The sequence below is a fragment of the Bos javanicus genome, chromosome 16 (genome assembly GCF_032452875.1).
Source record: "Bos javanicus breed banteng chromosome 16, ARS-OSU_banteng_1.0, whole genome shotgun sequence".
Classification (NCBI taxonomy): domain Eukaryota; kingdom Metazoa; phylum Chordata; class Mammalia; order Artiodactyla; family Bovidae; genus Bos; species Bos javanicus.
This window is the reverse complement of record NC_083883.1, coordinates 54,492,851-54,510,295: the sequence shown is the minus strand read 5'-3', so window position 1 is coordinate 54,510,295 and position 17,445 is coordinate 54,492,851. Positions and strand designations below refer to the sequence as shown.

Here is a 17,445-nt window from a genome sequence, read left to right as displayed (position 1 = left end):
CTCTACTCCCACCCTTGACTCTCAAGCTGGGGGCGGTCCCATTCGAGTGGGCGGGGCCTCCCTGGAGCGGAAGGTGGAGCCTTCTTCGGATGCCAACCATTCCCGGAAGTAGTGGGTACCAGGAAGCAGTTAGTGATCTATTGAGGCTTCCCCCGCCACCAGGGAATGTCAACGTCATCTCAGCTTATCTCACCTGGGCATCGGCTTGCACACCCTTTGCCTCTCCCTCGCTGCCTGCAAAAGTGCTGAACGTCAGACACTAACTTGAGATGAATCACTGTCTTGAGAATTTACGGAGGGTTATGTAAGACTCCGCGGCGGCTGCGTGGCCAGCCAGCTCTGGGGGTTGTGTCCTGAGAGATCCCTCCTGACCTGACTCATGCAGGCGGAAGAGGCCAACAGGGGGTGCAGGCAGGGATCTCTGATCAGAAGGCCCAGGCAGCCTGGTGGGGAGCACGGTGGGGACCCCAGAGACTCAGAGAGCCTGTCCCGGAACCGGCAGCCCCTCCCTTGACCTAAAACTCCTTGGTGGGACTCTCTGGGCCCCTGCCTCAGTTCCTCTCCTCCCCATCTCTCTTGAGCTCACTTCTCTCAGGTGTTTGTCTCCACCATGTCCTGGAAGCTGCTGTTACTAAGGTTACCCGCAGCCTCTGGGCAACAAATGCTGCGATCGGTTCTCTATCTTCCTTGACACGTCCGTAGAGTTGGACACCTTTAATTCTTCTTCCTCCTTGAAATACATGTCGACTTGGACACCACTCTCATGGTCATCCTCCGCTCCTCCACATCCCATCCTGAGTCCCTGCACCCCTACCCTGGAATTTGTCTAGACAGGGGGTGGCTCTCCCCCGCCTGAGCCTGTCCAATCCACCTGAATGCTGACCCAGCCCAAGGTCATTAGTTTCATTTAACTCACCCTCTTTGAGGTCTCCTTTGGGTGTCTAGTGAACGTTGCAAAGGTGATCCTTTCAAAACATAGCTCCCAACCAAGTTTTCTCTTGTCTTCCCCTTCTCAGTTAAACAAACTACCCACTCTGGAATTGGTCTAGACTCTCATCCACCTGCCCCATCCCCCACGTCCAGCTCCAAAATGTATCCCAAATCTACTGCTCACTTCTCAATGTCCTTGGCCACCATCTTGCTGGACTAACCGGTCTCCCAGCTCTGTTCTTGCTTATCCTGCTGTGTCCAACACAGTGGCCACATCGGGTCACGTCACTTGCTGCCCAGAGGGATAGTCTGGCTCCCAACTTACCCAGGCCTATAAGACCTTCCCCTCCGCCCCCTCTTCCCTCTCTGACGTTCCGGCCGAGTGAGGAGATGCTCTCAGGAGATGGGGGCAGGTGGGCTCAGCCTCCCCAGGTGTCAGGAAACCTGGGGGCAGCCCTCATCCTTTTTACCTTCCCTCACCTACAGGCACCGCCCATATGGCACGTGTCCCCAGTCTGACCTGGGAAAGCGGCCTCTTGTGTTAACTACTCTTCCTGGACAGTTGCAGGGCATCTGGGCATCTTTGCATATTCACCAGCTTTGGACTTCTCTGTAAATTGCCTTTTCATGTCATTAAATGATCTGTTCAGTGATTGGCAGCTTTAGCTCATTTTTATTAGGCACGCCTTAGTTTCTGTTGTTGCTCCTTCATTTCCCTCTGCCCCCAGATAAGAGATCAGGTATGGGCCCTGCTCCTTGACGTCACCTTCTCCCCAGGTCCCCAGAGCCCAGCGAGTTCAAGCTCTAGGAAGACCAGCCAAGGTGCTGCCCTGCTTCGCCTGTGAGTCATCAGCTTGTGCAGACACCCCATGCAGACAGACCAACCCTGTTAGATCCTCACCAGGTCCTTGCATCACTCTCTCTGCTTGGGACCTACGCTGGGCCCTTTTCCACATCACCTTTCCCCATCTTCTTCCTGACCCTGGTCTTCCCTCCTGCTCTTTCTATTTTGTTTCTCTTGTGTAGTTCAGGGTATCTGCTGCCTCCTTCACCAGAAGCCAGTGGGGGTTGAGAGAGAACATGGTTGCTTGGGAGCCCAGAGGCCCCAGTCTCGGCCACCTCGCACGTGGCGTCGGTCTCCCTCTGAAAACAAGCGCTTTCCCCTTTAGGCATCACTAAGTCACACATAGACCATGACCAGGTGAAGACCCCAGTGTACACCATTTACCAGAGCTTTCTTGGCAAAACACTTAGCAGGTAGCAGTCATGCCATCCATCCAGCAAATAATGAAAGGCCCCCTACTGCGTGCCAGGCATGGGTTTAGATGTGGGTCCATCAGGGACAAAACGCCTCCAATGGAGCCAGAAAGCAAATGGCAGTTAGACACCAAGCGTGTTGGTGTGGTGAATACAGTAAAGAAAGAAAAATGGACTGGAGGCTGGGAGTGTCAGGGCAGAGCAGTTGCTATTTCAAATAGAGTGTTTGGGAAGGAGGTGCAATGAGAAGGAGGCCCTTGAACAAGAACTTGGAAGAGAGACAGAGAGCCCTGTGACTGCTGGAGGAAGCGTTCTGGGAGGGTCTGCAGGAATGGACCACAGAAATGGAAACAGAAATGACACCCTCAAGAGCCAAATGGGGCAATTCTGCCCTTCCGGTGCCTTCAGCACGGGGGAAGGGTAGTTCTGACAGTGAAGAAGTGGTCGTCCTGCCCTTTCTGGGCACCTTGGGTTCTGGATAATGAGCGTTACCCATCTTACAAGGTTCTGAGGCGGGATGCTCGAGGGGCCCACTAACCAGGGTTCTGGCTTCTGCACTGAATGTGCACAGATTTCTGTGTCTGAAACGCCTGTGTGTGGGATGTCTAGGGTCTAGGATCACTCACTGCCTTTTTTTTTAACTTTTTAATTTTGTATCAGGGTATAGCCCAATTAGCAAAGCTGTGGTAGCTTCAGGTGCACAGCAGATGGGCTTAGCCATACATAGACATGTAGCCGTTCTCCCCCAAACTCCCCTCCCATCCAGGCTGCCACATAACATTGAGAGAGTTCATGTGCTGTACAGTAGATCCTTGTAGCTATCTATTTTAAATATAGCAGAGTGTGCATGTTGATCCAAAACTCCCTAACTGTCCCTTCCCCCTGGCGACCAGAAGTTCTAAGTCTGTCACTCACTCCTTCATTCAGTATGTTTTGAGGGCCTGCTGTTCATACACGCACAACTAGGTGTTAAGGCTGCAGTGATGAGCAGACCCAGCCCGATTCTGTAGTCCTAGACCCGCAGTCACCACTATCTCATAGATAACGTGCAGCCACCCTTGGAGGTGAGGGTTGTGTGGGCTGAGAACTCAGGGGGCCAGCCCTGGACCATCTGCAGGGCACTGGTTCCCAGCCCACCCCCCACCCCCGTTGAGACCCCTGTGGGTCTTAAAAGATGCTGCTGCCTGAGGCCACCTCAGAGATCTGATGTAATGGGCCCAGGGGCAGCTTCAGGGGACTCTGGTGAGCATTGGAGGCTGAAGGCCATGGGGAGGAGGGCTCCACGTCGATGTGCTGAAGGAAGTCTTGTGAAGCTGGGGAAACAGGAGCCAAAGGAATGAGGTGGCTGGGAGGTTGGTGGGGATGGGCTGTGCGTGTAAGAGCTTGGTCCCTGCTGGGAGCCTGGGGTTCGGGGACACGTCACAACTTTATGGGAGGGGAGCCAGTGTGGAGGCTGTGCAGAAGACCTGACCAGGTGATGGAAGAGAGGGAAGAAGGCGGACAGAGCAGGCAGGGCCCAGCAGGCCTCCTGCTTCCATGTTCCCTCTCCTCCCATTCCCTTCCCAGGACATTCAGAAACATCCCCCTCTTGCTGAATTCTTCTCAGAAGGCCAAGGATCCTTCATTCCCAGTCCCTCTCTATCCCGGCTCTGCATTAGCAAGCTCCAGGGGTTGTCTCTATTTTACAGATGAAGAGACTGAGGTTTGGAGGCCAGGAGTCAGGGAGGCTTTCCAGCGAGTATGAAGGTGGGAACTCGCACTCAGGTCTCTGATGGCCAGGCTGCCTCCTCCACCCCACAGCAGCGACAATCAAAACACCATGCTCATTGATACTGCTCACTGATACTGTATTTTATTGGCATCATCAACTCAACGGACGTGAGTTTGAACAAACTCCAGGAGATAGTACATCAAAACCCTAATCCCTTAAAGAAACACCCAGATGGTGACTTAGTGTCCCTCTGCAAAATTGTGGCTCATGGAGCTGAAAGACCTGGACTTTGCTCCCCAGGAAAGTCTCCATCTGTCTGAGCCTCAGTTTCCTCATCTGTGAAATGGGTTTAAAAGCACTTATTCCTTCCTTCCTGCACTGCTGGCAGACTCCAGATTTAACAGAAGAGAGAGCATTTGGGAATCACAGGGGTCCTTGTGCATGTCAGCCCATGTTATCGTCCATGAGGCAGGGCAGTGTGTGAGGGGTGGTGAGAGGCACCCACATCTGGGGACCTCGCCCCTGACCAGGTGGACACCTACGATTGAGAAGCAAACCTGCTCCTGAGTGTCAATGGCTGTGAGGCTGCAGGAGCCTGAGAGTAGAAGAGAGCATAACGGAGCAGAGGTGCCCATGGCAGCTGGAGAAGGCTGGGAGGTCAAGTATCACCTTTGATTGATTAGGGTTGTTTTTTTTTTTTAATGTTTATTTATTTATTTTTGGCTTCATCGGGTCTTAGTTGTGGCGCTTGAGATCTTTTGTTGCAGCGGATGGGTTCTAGATCACGTGGGCTTTGTAGTTGTGGCATGTGGGCTTAGTTACCCCGTGGCATTTGGGACCTTAGTCCCCCAACCAGGGATCGAACCCACACCCTCTGCATTGAAAGGCAGATTCTTAACCAGTGGACCACCAGGGCAGTCCCTGACTGGTTAGATTTCTGAATGTTTGATAGACGTGTGATCATGGTGACAGTGAGAGGAAGAAACTGGAAATTGAGGATGCTAGCCTGTTGTCCCCACAGCTGCCATTTGTCCTGCTCTATTCCCCTGGAGACATTGCCCCAGAGAAGGGACAGGGTGGGGTACCTGCCACGTGCCAGGATTGTCCCTTATTCTTTGGCTGGACAAGGTTCTGCAGGTCATCCATGTTTCCAGGCAACCTGGCAGCTGACTGTCCCTTCCCAGCACTGGGTTAGCTGGCCGAGGGGTCTTGTCACCCTGGCGTGCCCTCCACGGGCCACCTCATGGGCCTTTTAGTCTATCTGGGGCACAGGCTTGCTGCTGAGCATGGGGTCTCTGTTTTCTGCCTTAACTCTCGCTCAGTCCGGATCGCACAGTGCAGGGGAGGAGTTGAAGCAGGGGCAGCCCTGAGCCACGGCTGCGAGCTAGGTCCTCAGAGGGGGTCCGGTTTGTGGAGGGGCAGAAGTCTTCCCCTGACAACTTCTGTGTTGGGCTGTTTATACCTTCTTTTATTCTGGGAGAGCTTCCCAGGTGTCTCAGTGGTAAAGAATCAGCCTGCCAATGCAGGAGACACAGGAGGCTCCAGTTTGATCCCTGGGTCGGGAAGCGCCCCTGGAGGAGGACATGGCAACCCACTCCAGTATTCTTGCCTGGGAAAATCCCATGGACAGATGAGCCTGGTGGGCTACAGTCCATGGGGTCACACAGAGTTGGACATGACTGAGAGACTGAGTACGCATTCTCGACAGGCCGTGGTGCTTTTAGTATCTGAGCAGATGGATGGTTGTGGGGGCATCCTGTGCATTTTAGGATGTTTAGTTTAGCATCCCTGGCCCCGCCTACCAAATGCTGGGTGTCAGCATCCCTGCCCTCAGATGTGACGACCCCAAATATCTCCAGACATTGCCAAATCTGTGCCCTGGCTGAGAACCTCTAATCGAAACCTTGATGTTTCACCTTTGAGATGGATCTCATTCCTAGCTCAGCCCTGTCCAACAGAGCGGGCCGCAGCCAACACCTGGAAGAGAGCAGCACACCCACCTCACTTCCATTCTTCTACCCAGAGAGGCAGACTTGGGACCCAGAACAAGTTACTTGACCACTCTGTGCCTCCGTTTACCCGTCTGTAAATAAGAGTTAATAGAGTATCCCCCATGTATGAAGAGTAAGATACTTGGTATACGTAACATAGCACAATTCTGGGCACCATATGTGTCGTTCTTGTTTCGGCTGTGCTGAGTCTTCATTGCTGCACACAGGCTTTCTTTTGCAGCAGATGGGGGGTTAGTCTTTGTTGAGGCGTGCAGGCTTCTCTTTGCAGTGGCTTCCCTTGTGGAGCACAGGCTCTAGGCACGTGGGCTCAGTAGTTGTGGCTCACGGGTTTAGTTGCCTTGTGGCCTGTGGGATCTTCCCGAACCAGGGGTCAAACCCATGTCCCCTGCATTGGCAAGTGGATTCTTGACCACTGGACTATCAGGGGAGTCCTTGTGTAGCTCTTATTCAACAAATATTTGTTTTTGTGACGCTAAACTGAGGATGCAGCAGTGAACAAGGCAAGGGCCCTGACCTTGAGACTGCATAGCTCTTGAGGGAATTGACACATGATTCTGTGACTGTGACTCAGTATAACAAGTGCTGTGATGAAGAAATAGGAGGGGCAGTGGGAACCCACAAGAGGGACATCTCATCCAAGAATTAGAGAAGGAAGGCTTCCTGGGGGAGGTGGTATTCCAGCTAGGATTTGGAAGATGAGTGTGAGTTAGGTGGATGAAGGAAGGGGAGGAATGATGGTCTTGGTTACCTTTTTTTTTTTTTTAAATAGAGTATTCGGGTTTTTATTTTTATTATTATTAGTTTTTTTGGCCACGCCACAGAGCATGAAGAATCTTAGTTTCCCAGCCAGGGATTGAACCTGTGCCCCCTGCAGTGGAAGCGCAGAGTCTTACCTACTGGGCCACCAAGGAAGTCTCTGCATTAGCTACTTAAAAAATAATAATAATGCTTTCCTGAGAAAGAAATCCTATTTGAAGGGCTGTAGTAGCAAATAGGACCAAACGGTGTCAAGGGATTCTGGTTTACACCCTCTCTGAGACCCCTGACACAAACGTTCTTGGCACAGTAAGACTGGGATGGCTGCCAGGTGCAGAGTTAATGGCCTGGAGGGGACCCAGCCCTCCCTCCTCTCCTTTCTGCAGGCGATGGTTGTAACTTGGTACCAAAACATACCCAGATGCTTTTTTGCGGGGAGAGTGATGCCCATGAAAGGAGGTGGGGAAGCGGTCAAGCTGCCGTCTGCATGGCAAGTGTCCATTCCTGGCTCACCTGCCCATCCAGCTGCCGTCTGCATGGCAAGTGTCCTTTCCTGGCTCACCTGCCCATCCAGCTGCCATCTGCATGGCAAGTGTCCTTTCCTGGCTCACCTGCCCATCCAGCTGCCGTCTGCATGGCAAGTGTCCTTTCCTGGCTCACCTGCCCATCCAGCTGCCGTCTGCATGGCAAGTGTCCTTTCCTGGCTCACCTGCCCATCCAGTGGGGTCCCCAGGGTGGGCCTTCCCTGTGCAATATCTCAGAACCTGGCAGTTAGATGCTTCTCCCGGTCCGTGCCTCCCAGCAGAGGGAAGCGGGTAGATGGAGCACGGTGGTTGTTAAAACTCACCTCCCATTGGCCTGAAGGTGCCCGGAGAGGGCATCAGCACAAGGCCCTCCAGGTGCTGCCTGGGACACCCACTGGGCTGGGCCCCTGGTGACGCTGTGTGTTATTCCTCTCCCACACAGCTACAGTCTCCGCCTGGCATCCCGATGTCCTCCGCCAGCTGCCCTGTACATCACCAGACAGTGTAGGAATGTCAAGGCCACAGCTGCAGCCCAGCTCCAGGGATCCCTCTTCAAAGAGTAGGTGCTTCGCCTGCTCCCTGACAGGTACTCAGAGGGTGGGGCAGCCTCCCAGGGCTCTAGGGGCTGGGGGCGGGGCTTGGGGTGGGCTGGGCAGGAGAGAGGGGGATGGGCATGATAACTCCTGGAGCACCGTGCTATGTGCTCAGTGGGGCAGGAGGCCTTCCTGCTGGGACTGGGTGAGAGTGTGGACCCTGGACCACTTGGTTCAATCCCAGTTCTGTCACTTATGGGCTGCGGGACCTCAGCACGCTACTCTCTCTCTCTGAGCCTCAGTTTCCACATCTATAAAATGGGGGTGACAGTAGTACCTATTTCATAGGATTGTGAGAATTGCAAGTGTCAGATGTATGAAAGCACTTAGAACCTTGCCTGGCACAGAGTAAACACCAGGTAAGTCTAAGTATTACTGATCGCATTCAACACTTGAAACCTTCAGTGGCTTTCAGCCCAGAAAAGGCTATTGCATCAGGTATTTGAAAGTGGAAGTAACATTAATTCATAAAATATAAAACTGAAATTTATGTTGAACCAGAAGCCTCTGTCTAGATTTTCTGATGATGAAACCTGAATTTATTCGTGGAAGCTGGACTTTTCCTCTTGAGGGGCTGGGCTTTGCTACTGACCTTGAGCTGGCTTGGGTTTCTCTGCTGGTGACATGGCATGTCTTCTTTCATTGTGTCCCAAGACCAGCATTTCAAGTACAACTGGGGTGACTGTGCTGTCGCTTCAGTCATGTATGACTCTTTGCGACCCTATGGACCTCACCCCTGCCAGGCTTCTCTGTCCATGGGATTTTTCCAGGCAAGAATATTGGAGTGCATTGCCATGCCCTCCTCCAGGGGATCTTACTGACCCAAGGATCAAACCCATGTCTCATAAGTCTCCTGCATTAGCAAGCGGGTTCTTTACCACTAGCGCCACCCAGGAAGCCCAAATGATTGGGGCACTGGTTAAAAATACAGACCCCAGGGTACCACTCCAATTCACTAAATGAGCACTCTGGTGAGCAGGGCCTGGGAATTTGCATTAGCAGGTGGTCCTGAAGTTCTGGGACCCACTCAGGTTCGAGGATGCCTGCCTAATGTGGCCAAGGTTGTTTGGAATAAGAATGCAGTTGTTTAAGGCAAGAGGGGCTGAGTTTTGAAGCTCTGGGGTCTACTGTGCTGAGCCTTCCTCCCTCTCGCCTCTCCTCTCCCCAGGCTCGCTCCCTTTTCCCTCCCTCAGCAGGTGGAGTTTCTGGCCTTATTTCTCTGGGAGTTCATTCAGGAGGGGACCGGATGTAAAACCCACTTCCCCATGAGAGCCTGTCTGTAGAGCTGACACTGAACCTGCCTCTTGGGACCCAGCTCCCGAGATGGGAGTTGAGTTGAGTCAGGAGTGCAGTGGAGCAACGGTGCGATGGATGCTGCTCAGGACTGGGTGGCCCAGGACACCATCCCCGCACCCGTTTTACAGAGGGAAGAATGGGGGCCCCGAGAGGAGGGGTTTGGCTAGAGTGTTCTGGAGAACAGGCAGGCAGTGCGGGCTGAGCAGTTCCCTACTGGTCCCAGGCGTGTCCTGGGATCACCCCTGTGGCAACTATGTGGACTTTCATGCTGATGGGCTGGCTGGATGTTGCTTTCAGCCCAGAGAAGGTGTTCTTTGCAGCCTGAGGGAGGGTCAGCTGTGGCTGGAGTGATTTCTGCACAGACTGGGGCGTTTCTGTTAGCTACTGCATCTCAGCCGTAAGCGGGCCTTGCAGGTTCAGGCCCTCCCCTGGGGTCCGTGTGCGCCCCTAGACAGGTGTGTTCTTTTGCACTTAGTTTCAAATGAGTGCAGCTTCCCAAGCTGGGTGCTTGGATGCCTAGAAGCCCAATTTTATTTGCCTCTGCAGCTCACAGCTTCTTCTGTTTACTCACCAACAGTGAATGCTCAGAACTCAACAGTTTAATTTCAAAGGGACTGAAACTTGCTCCTTAAAATCTTATTTAATTTTTTCCCTAATTTTAGAATTTTTATGTTTTAAACTTTTAAATAAGTATGTCAGGAAGATTCCCTGGAGAAGGAAGTGATAACCCTCTCCAGTATTCTTACCTGGGAAATCCCACGGACTGAGGAGCCTGCTGGGCTACAGTGCATGGGGTCGCAAAGTCAGACATGACTTAGCAACTAAACAGCAACAATAATAAGTATGTATAACTTATTATTTAAAAATTTTTATTTTTAATTGAAGGATAATTGCTTTACAATATTGCCTTGATTTCTGCCATATATCAGCATGAATCCATCCTAGGCACACATATGTCCCCTCCTTCTTAAACCTCCCTTCCACCTCCCACCCCTTCCCACCCCTTTAGGTTGTTAAGAGTCCTGGTTTGGGTTCCCTGAATCATACAGCAAATTCCCATTGGCTATCCATTTTACACATGGTGTGTATATGTTTCCATGCTACTCTCTCTATTTGTACCACCCTCTCCTTCCTCTCTCCCTCCTGTGTCTATAAGTCAGTTCTCTGTCTGCATCTCCATTGCTGCCCTGAAAATAGGTTCATCAGGACCATCTTTCTAGATTCCATACATATGTGTTAATATACAATATTTGTTTTTCTCTTTCTGACTTACTTCACTCTGTTTAATAGGCTCTAGGTTCATCCACCTTATTAGAACTGACTTGAAAGTGTTCCTTTTTAAGACTGAGTAATATTCCATTGTATGTGTATACCACAACTTCTTTATCCATTCATCTGTTGATGGACATCTAGGTTGCTTCCATGTCCTAACTATTATTGTTAATAGTGCTGCAGTGAACAAAGGGATCCTCTGGTATATACCTAGTAGTGGGATTGCTGGGTTATGATAGCTTTATTCCTAGTTTTTTAAAGTTATCTCCATTCTGTCTTCCATAGCGGCTGTATCAGTTTACATTCCCACCAACAGTGCAAGACGGTTCCCTTTTCTCTATACCTTCTCCAACACTGTTGTTTGTAGATTTTCTGATGATGGCCACTCTGACCTGTGTGAGGTGATATCTCATTGTAGTTTTGATTTGCATTTCTCTAATAATGAGAGGTATTGAGCTTCTTTTCATGTGTTTATTAGCCATCTGTATGTCTTCTTTGGAGAAATGCCTGTTTAGGTCTTTGCCCACTTAAAAATGACTTTAAAAAAATCTTACTGATACTATTTGTCTTAGTTTGCTTGGGCTACCACAGAAAAATACCACAGACTGGGGGGCTTAAGCAATAGACATTTACTTCTCACATTTCTGGGGGCTGGAAGGCCAAGATAGAGGTATCAGAATCATCAGGTTCTAATGAGACCTCTCTTCCTGGCCTGCAGATGCTACTTTCTGGCTGTGTTCTCACATGGCAGAGGGAAGAAGCCCTGGCATCTTTTCTTACAAGGGCACTAATCCCATCATGAAGGCCCCACCCTCATGACCTCATCTAAACCTAATCACCTCCCAGAGGCCCCACCTCCAATTGCCATCACATTGAGAGTTAGAGTACGATCGTGGGCAGGTGGTGGATATTGGAGTTGGGGCACAATTCAGTCCATACCACTATTTAACACAGTTCCAGAATGATGTTTTGAGATGCCATGGCAAAGGATTTTAGCACAGGAAGGGATGTGTAGGCCAGCACCCTCTATTTATGGAGAGGGGAAGCTGAGACAGAGGGGGTCAGTCTTCTGATGCCTAGATAGACCATGGACTTTGTGGTCTGTGGCCAGTGTACATGCACTGGACTTTGTCCTGAGGAAAATGATAATGTCCTCAGAGCACCCAGGACTGCTGTTCATCCTCCTGCCCTCGCCCAGGTAGAGGCTCTGTGATCAGCCTGCTGGACAGCCTGACCCAAGTGAGGGACCAGCACAGAGCAGCCTGGCTTTTCTCCAGCACCTGCCTTCCACTGCCGCCTCCTCCGTGTTCTCATGATGTCTCAGGCAGAGCCCAGTGCTTTCACTTCCAGGTGTAACAAAGTGCCACATTGCCTAGCCCAGCGTGAAGCTCCCACTGTACATCCTGTTTCACCTCTGTCTCTTTCCAGTCCTAGGCACCAGCCAGACTTGTGCCCAGGGGTCTAGGAGGGGCTGCCCAGGGTAGGGACTAGGAGCAGCTGTCTGGGACAGGGACTGGCACCTCTCACTTGTCTGGTCAACATATGATGCTCCTCCTGGCTGTCACTGCTCCTTAGCTAAGACTGCTGGCCTTGGGGCAGGTTTCCTGATGCTGGCCCTCCCATGGGGTCCTGGGAATGGATGGTGGAGGCTCTCCGTGAGAGGTGAACTTCCCTCTGGCACAGCTTCGGCCAGCTGTCCTTCAGCTCCAGTCCCAGGGGTCCAGTCTGCTGCTGTGGTCTCCTCCCTGGAGGGCTGCCTTTCAGGTCGGGGGCTGGCAAGATGGCTTCTTGTATGGATCCCACTTGACAACCCACAGGAAACTCACATAAATGAGCCACACCTGGCCAGGGGGAATACAGGCTGCTGCACGCTGGCCTGCCTTCCTTCCTCCTGCTGCTCCTGCTCAGATGGGCAGGGCGCATGCTGGCCTCCACCTGGAAGGAGGCTCCCTCTCTCTAAGGCACCTAGCGCCACCAGGAGCTGCTCTCTCTCCAGCCCTGTCAAAGGGTCTGTGGCTGCGGGGAGTAGAAATTGACATAGGAGCACACTTCATGGAGTTGAATCACCATTCCAATAATCCTGGCAGGTACTTCACTTCTTGTTTCAATTTGCGCATCTGTAAATTGGGTTAACAAAATTCCACACTACACCCCTATATATAAGGGACTCGAGCATCTGTGGATTTTGGTATCCTTGGGGGTTCTGAGGGCTTCCCAGGTGGCTCAGTGGTAAAGAACCCACCTGCCAATGCAGGAGATGCAGGAGACATGGGTTCGATCCCTGGGTTGGGAAGATCCCCTGGAGGAGGGAATGCCAATCAATTCCAGTATTCTTGCCTGGAGAATCCCATGGACAGAGGAGCCTGGTGGGCTACAGTCCATAGGGTCTCAAAGAGTTGGACATGACTAAACATGCCACACATCAACAGGGGTGCTGAAGCCAATCCCCTGTGGATAGCAAGGGATGAGCATACCTCTCTCACGGTTATATTGTCAGGACTGCAAAGTTAGCACATGGAAAGCACTTAGTATGCCTGGTATGTAGTAAGTCTTCCTACAAATCAGAGATATAATTATTATTCTTTTCACTGAATTATTGTATTATTATCAGTAGTAGTAATAGCAATAGTAGATAGTACCTGTAGTGGTAATAGTAAATGATGACCAGTTCCACTGGATGAGAGACCTGAGCCCCTGAACTTGGCCTAGCCCAACCCTAGGCTTATAGTCAACCCTGGGCAATAAATGTCATTGAACAGTCACTCATGGGCCTGGCTTTCTGTGCCAAGTACCGTAACCAGGGTTTTCTTGGAGGCAGGATGAGGGGTAAGCCACTCCCTCGGGACACAGGGCGCACAAAGGCTCGGGACAGGGCTTGACCCTGTCTCTGTTCATCAGACTGACCTTGTAAAGGTTCCTTCTCCTCTCTGAGCCTGTCTCTTCATTGAAACGGGGATCTGTGTCACCTGCCACCAGGGTTGTTTAGTGTGTTAGCATGAATGAAGTGACAGCGCAGTTACTTTGGAAAACTGTCTGGCAGTATCTGCGGATGCTGTACCTATGCCTTCCCAGGGCCCAGCGGTTATGTTGCTAGGGGTACACTCAGCAGAAGTGTATACACATGTGTACCACATGTTCATATGTTATATATGCGCACCCTACTGCCCAGCATGTCCTCTTGGCATAAATACGTACACATGTGCACCATACATGCCTTTTAGACACATGTAAGAATGTTCTAGTGACATTACTCATGATGGCCCCAGACTAGAAACCACCCATCTGTGCATGGGCAGTGGACTAGGCAGATGAAAGTGGCCTGACCTTGTACCAGAATCCATAGCATAGACTAAAGAACCAGGGCCACGTGCTCGATGAGCGTGTGCATCCTCAGGTGGGTGCCTCTCCAAAACATGCAGAAGCCAGACCCAAAAGGCACATGTGCCAATTGATTCCATTTATTTAAGTCAAAAAATGGGTTATGGCTTCCCTGGTGGCCCAGTGGTTAAGAATCCAAGTGCCGATTCAGGGGAAATGGGTTTGATCCCTGGTCCCAGAAGATTCCACAGGCTGCGGGTCGACTAAGCCCAGGCTCCTTAATAAGAGAAGCCACCGTGATGAGAAGCCTGCTCACTGCAGCTAGAGAGCAGCCCCCACTCCCTGCAACTAGAGAGCCTGCTTGCAGCACTGAAGACTCAAAAATAAGTAAAGAAATAAAGAAAAAATAGCCCAAAACAAGTAAATAAAATAAAAACAGGTGAAAGCAATGTATGGTAATTAGGTCAGGAGAGTGGTTATTCTAGGAGGTGAGGGTGGGCGGGTGTCCTCAAGAGGTGCCTGGGTGGGGCTGATGGGAGTTCGGTCATGTTCTGTTTCTCCATCTGGGTGCTGGTCACACAGGTGTGTTCACTAACAGTTCATCAAGCCGTGCTCTTTCCGTACAGGTGGTATACGTCTGAAAATAATTTAACTAGAAAAATTCAGTAGAGGGACCATGCTCAAAGAGGTAGGCTCTAGAATATGTAGCCGTCATTGTTATTTTTCTTCTCTTTTTCTCCTCAGCACCTGAAGTGACCTGGAGTCAGTGAAGCCAAAGGGACTGGCCTTCTGCCCTGCAGGAAGTACCGACCTATTCCAGATCCATGAGCCTGCGAGAGAGGAGTGCGTGTGTATATGTGTGTGAGCGTATGCGTGTGCCTGTGGTCTTCAGACGAGGGTCCTGAACCCCAGGGAGGCTGGAGAGTAGCTGACTCGGCACCGAGGATGACACTTGGGTGCTGTCCCGGGCCGTGACCTGCAGCTCAGCCTTCCTGTTGGGAGGGGCCCCTCCTACTATGCAATTTTTCAAGAGCTCCTTGATCCTGCTTTTTGCTTCTCCGGTTGTCTTTTGCCACGGCGGGGATTTGGGTCTGGCCCCGGGGGTCAGCTCCAGCCCTGTCCAAGCAAGGCCTTCAGGAGGAGGCCAAGTTCCCTTTCTGGCCAGCTCCGCTCCCGCCCCCTCCTCCACGGCCCCCCTCATCTCCCCCCACCCCTGCCCTCCCTCACCCCTAATGTCTCTGGGAATCTGTAGCCTGTAGACACTTCGGAGCCTCGCTGATCATCCCCCTTGGCCCTTGCACTTGGAAGACTTTTCTCTCTGCCTGAGCAATCTGAGCTGCTGGCTCTTGAGTTGTTTCCAGATTTGCCATTCTCATCCGTCAGGCCCTGGGCGTCCGGGAAAAAGTCCTGGTCTCCATTTATAGATCAGACTCCTCCTGTGGGAGAGGCAGAGGACAGGAAGGGATCTGGTCAGGGCAGGGGGTGAGCTCCTCGTGTATTTCTTTGCCTCACTTGGTGGGACCATCAACACCTTTAGTGTCTGAGCTTCTCAAATTGGCTGAAAAGGGAAACAAACAAACAGAAACTGGGAAATGAAAAATAAGTTGGACGATTAAAAAGCCTGGGGGTTGGGGGGCTGGGGAGGGGGGAAGAGATTTCCGGAGACCGTCCATCGCCTGCCAGGGAACAATGGAGCTGGCTTCGTCTCTGATGGAGCAGTCCATGTCTCGGAGAAACGGGTGAGCTGAGCTAGGAGTTTGGACCCAGTTCAGTGAGGGTCTTGGGTTTTGTGCCTTTGGGGCAGACCCCAGACAAGGATGTCTGAGACCACTTTGGCGCTGTCTTCTCAGCCCCATTTTTGATGGTGATGCGCCAGACCCAAAGTGGAAAGAGGGGACCCTTTAGAGTATGTAGGAATGGTCATGCAAAAAAAAAAAAAGGGACTTTTTTCAGGGCTATTATGGTTGATCTTGCAACTCTGTAAATATGTATGTAGACACTTTTAAAAGCACGTATTTATGTCCCTGACTGTAAATGCCCCATTTTTAAAGTTTTATAACTTGTGTTATTTAATGAATCCGTCGACTGGCTGCAGCATGGGGTCTGATAACGGTCCAGGAGGAAAGTTTTGTGAGAGCCTCACGTGGGCAGAAAAGTGCTGATCGTTGGCTTGTTCCCATCCTTTTTCCCACCCACCCAGCTACAGACCGTGATTTGTTTTAAATTCTCACAAACTGGAATCCTTTAGCCCGCTCCTAAAATTAACCCTCATGAGCATGAAAATCTGTGGCCGTTTTTTATCCTAACGATACAATTTTGTCCCCTCCATGTTGACACTCGTGAACTGTACCCCAGCCTCTCAGTTCTTGAGGGTTTGTTTTTCCTTTCAGCAGCGAGGAAGGCCCACGAACCCAAAGCTTGGAAAGTTGCCTTCAGCCAGTGGAAAATTCTGGAAAATGTGGTGGGAGGGCTGGGGGGCACTCATTTTTTTTTGCATGTGCAAACGTGCTGGTCATCCTCCGACCCTCAGACTATCAGGAGAACTTTCACGAATGTTCCAATCATGAAAATGGGGGTGGGTGGGTTGGTCTTTTTGTTTTTTAAAAAGCGGTGTTTCCTGGTCAGTGATGGTCTTCGAGCGTGGGTTTGGATTGCAGAAGAGGACATGTGAAGAAAATTAACAGTGAAAGTTAATTTATCTGCCATGTGAAGAAAATTAACAATAAAAGTGTGAGGCGAGATTGTGAGGAACAGGTGTGGGCGTGATCATTTTGGTTCTGGTACTTGGAGTTCTCTGTGGCTGAGGGGTGGGAATGGCTGGGGGTCCTCGAAGGTTCCATTCTAGCCATTAGAGAAACCTAAGGCTTCCAGGAAGCTCCCCGTGGAAATACCCCGGCTGGTGAGGAAGCTCACTCTACATTCATGGCCCTCTCCCACCTGCCAGCCAGTGAGTTGATAAGCCATGTAGCTGAGACTAGAAAGGCCTCCTGTGATTGCAGACATATTCTTTTCTTTAAGCAGCCTCATTGAGCTCAGATTCACATACCATGCAATGTATCCATTTATGTGTATACATCATTTTTAGTATATCCACAGAGTTGTGCAGCCATCACCATCATCAGTTTTAGAACATTTTCTATCACCCCCCAAAAGAAACCCCACACCCAATAGCAGTCACTTTCTTATTTCTTATTTCCAAGCCCTTAGCCCCAGGCAACCACAAATGTGCGTTCTCTCCCTGCAGATTTACCTATTCTGGATATTTCATGTAAATAGAATCATACGAAAAGTGGTCTTTGTGACCAGCTTCTTTCACTTTGCTTATTCTCAACGTTCATCCAGGTTGTGGCATGTCTTGAGACTTCATTCCTTTCTATGGCCAAATACCCCATTATATGGATATGCCACATTTTATTTATCCATTCTTCGGTTGATAGATTTTTGTGTCGTTTCCACTTTGGGGATATTAAGAAGAATGCTGCTATGAACATTTCTAAAAAGGTTTTTGTGTGGATTATTTTTTTAAAGTATATTGCTGGGAAGGAATTGGTGGGTCATATGGTAAATCTATACTTAACATTTTGAGAAACTGCCAAACTTCTCCAAAGTGGCCACATTATTTTACATTCCCACCAGCAGTATCAGAATTCCAATTTCTCCACGGTATCCCTAGTCATTGTCTTTTTAACTTTTGCCATCTTTGTGGGTGTCAATACAAATGAATTCTTTTGAAGAGCTAACCATCCTAGCAGAGTTGAACAGGGCCTGGAGGGGAA

The 17,445-nt window shown here is 50.6% G+C and overlaps 1 protein-coding gene across 4 annotated transcripts in view; it reads left to right on the top strand.

Moving 5' to 3' along the window:
- PRDM2 (PR/SET domain 2) overlaps nucleotides 1-16,420 on the top strand; it is a 133,053-nt gene extending 116,633 nt beyond the window's left edge. For 2 of the 4 annotated variants that reach the window (XM_061383218.1, XM_061383216.1), the window contains 2 exons: nucleotides 7,633-7,776; nucleotides 14,414-16,420. In XM_061383218.1, coding sequence (XP_061239202.1) covers nucleotides 7,633-7,753 — 121 coding nt within the window. In that variant the 3' untranslated portion in view covers nucleotides 7,754-7,776; nucleotides 14,414-16,420. Of the gene's footprint in view, nucleotides 1-7,632; nucleotides 7,777-14,413 lie in introns of those variants that run through there. The other 2 variants (XM_061383220.1, XM_061383217.1) reach the window with 2 other exon arrangements.
- The last annotated feature ends 1,025 nt before the right edge of the window (nucleotides 16,421-17,445 follow it).